Source organism: Nicotiana sylvestris, chromosome 10 (genome assembly GCF_000393655.2).
Source record: "Nicotiana sylvestris chromosome 10, ASM39365v2, whole genome shotgun sequence".
NCBI lineage: Eukaryota > Viridiplantae > Streptophyta > Magnoliopsida > Solanales > Solanaceae > Nicotiana > Nicotiana sylvestris.
The window spans coordinates 19,483,175-19,485,085 of NC_091066.1; the positions used below are offsets into that span (position 1 = coordinate 19,483,175).

General features: G+C 37.2%; 1 protein-coding gene across 1 annotated transcript; it reads right to left on the reverse strand.

Annotated features, from left to right (window-relative positions):
• Positions 1-775: 775 nt before the first annotated feature.
• Positions 776-1,398, reverse strand: LOC138879071 (uncharacterized). The gene is made up of 2 exons (XM_070158644.1): positions 1,242-1,398; positions 776-1,161 (listed from the first exon to the last, which is right to left on the reverse strand). Exons 1-2 carry the CDS (start codon positions 1,396-1,398, stop codon positions 776-778), a joined length of 543 nt encoding a protein of 180 aa, XP_070014745.1.
• Positions 1,399-1,911: the final 513 nt, after the last annotated feature.

Below are 1,911 nucleotides of genomic sequence, written 5' to 3' on the forward strand. Positions count from 1 at the left end.
CAGTAGCATCAATTAGGTGATCTATATGCGGTAATGGAAAAGAATATTTAGGACAAGCTTTATTTAGGTCAGTATAATCTACACAAACTCGCCACTTTCCATTTTTTTTAGGTACTACTACAGTATTATTAACCAATTTTGATATTTTACCTCATGGATTGACCCGATTTTTAAAAGTTTTTGTACCTCATCTTGAATCATCTGATTTTTGAATGACCCTTGCTTTCTTTTCTTTTGTTTGATAGGTGGATATTATGGATCTTCATTTAAATTGTGAGTCATTACTTCTGGGGGTATTCCTGTCATATCAGAATGGGACCAAGCAAAACAATCCACATTAGTTTTCAAAAATTCAATTAACTTACCTTTTCATTTTGTGGCCTAGGTTGGCCCCAATGTAGACTTTCCTTTCAGGCCAAGGTGTGAATAGTTCTACAGATTCCAATTCTTCAATCATCGTTTTGATGTTTTCATTTTCTTCTGGTTCTTGGATGGAATTGGGCCTCGAGTCTACATCTGTTTGCCCATGTTCAGTTGAGGCTTGTGTTGCAGCATCCTCAACTGGATTCTGTAATTGCTATTTTTCTTCATTTTTTGCGCTTGAATCTGCTATGGAGTTGATGCTCCTAGATGTTTGCTGATCAACACGGATTTGTCTTATTCCCCATTGTGAAGGGAATTTAATAACTTGATGTAGAGTAGATGGTACAACATCCATTTCGTGAATCCATGGTCTACCGAGAATCATATTGTAAGCCATATCCATCTCTACCACCTAAAATTTCATGTCTTTGACAACTCCTTCTGCGAATGTTTTGAGTATTATCTCCCCTTTTGTTACGACGCTCGAGTTGTCAAAACCAGATAAGGTATGCGCCTTGGGTATCAGCTTATCTTCAGCTTGCATTTCGTTTACCACTCTTAGCAAAATGATATTCACAGAGCTACTTGGATCAATCAAAACTCGTTTCGCATTAGTGTCATGTACAAGTAAAGATATTACTATTGCGTCATTGTGTGGGGTTAGTACGCCATCAGCATCAGCATCATCAAATGTAATACTTTCTTCTTCCAAAACGCGTCGAACTCGTTTCCCGTGTGTGGCACTAATTTTTGAAACTTTCTTGGCTGCGGTATATGTTACGCCATTAATTTCTTCTCCTTCGCGTATAACATTAACAGTCCTTTTTAGTGAAGGAGGTTTAGAGGCTCCTGCCTGTTCTTTATATACGCTTGCTTACCTTTTTCACTAAACAATTCAGTTAGATATCCTTGCTTTAACAAATGGTCAACTTCACCTTGTAGCAATCTACAATCTGCCATTTTGTGACCATGATCAAGGTTTCGCCTATTCGGGTTTGATCTCATTTCCTTTGGCCATCGCACCTTATCACCCATGCTTCTTAATAGTGCTACTAACTCTGATATGCTAACATTGAAATTGTATCAAATTTTGCCTTCGAGCCTCTATCATCATCCCGCATCTCTCGCGCGTTCCACTCTTTCCCAAACCTTGATGATGAACCTGACTCAAGGAAAAAAACGTATTACTTAGAAATAGCTATAAAAGATGAGTAATGAACATTTGTAAGGATACGAAATACTATTGGAATATACTGATTTACTTTGCTTTCTATTCAACTATTATTTACACCAATTATTTCTTTTTCTACTTGATTATCAGTAATCCGAGTTCTTCTAAAAATAAGCTTTGACCAAAATCCCTATTTTTGGTTAAACAAATTGGTTCCATTATCAGGAATTTGATAATCGTTATCAAAACAATCATGTCGAATGTCAACGACAATAACCAACACAATTTACCACCTCAAGATCCACAACATCAAATGAACAATCCAGATGACAGAACCCTACCTCCTTCGCCATAACATTCTCGACGACAATCACGGG

Bases quoted from the DNA above. Each gene is read 5' to 3' on its own strand.
- LOC138879071 (XM_070158644.1), bottom strand. From the start codon at position 1,398: ATGGGTGATAAGGTGCGATGGCCAAAGGAAATGAGATCAAACCCGAAT. The intron at 1,162-1,241 runs GTAAGCAAGCGT...TTATACGCGAAG, and splicing joins TGAATTGTTTAGTGAAAAAG to GAGAAGAAATTAATGGCGTA.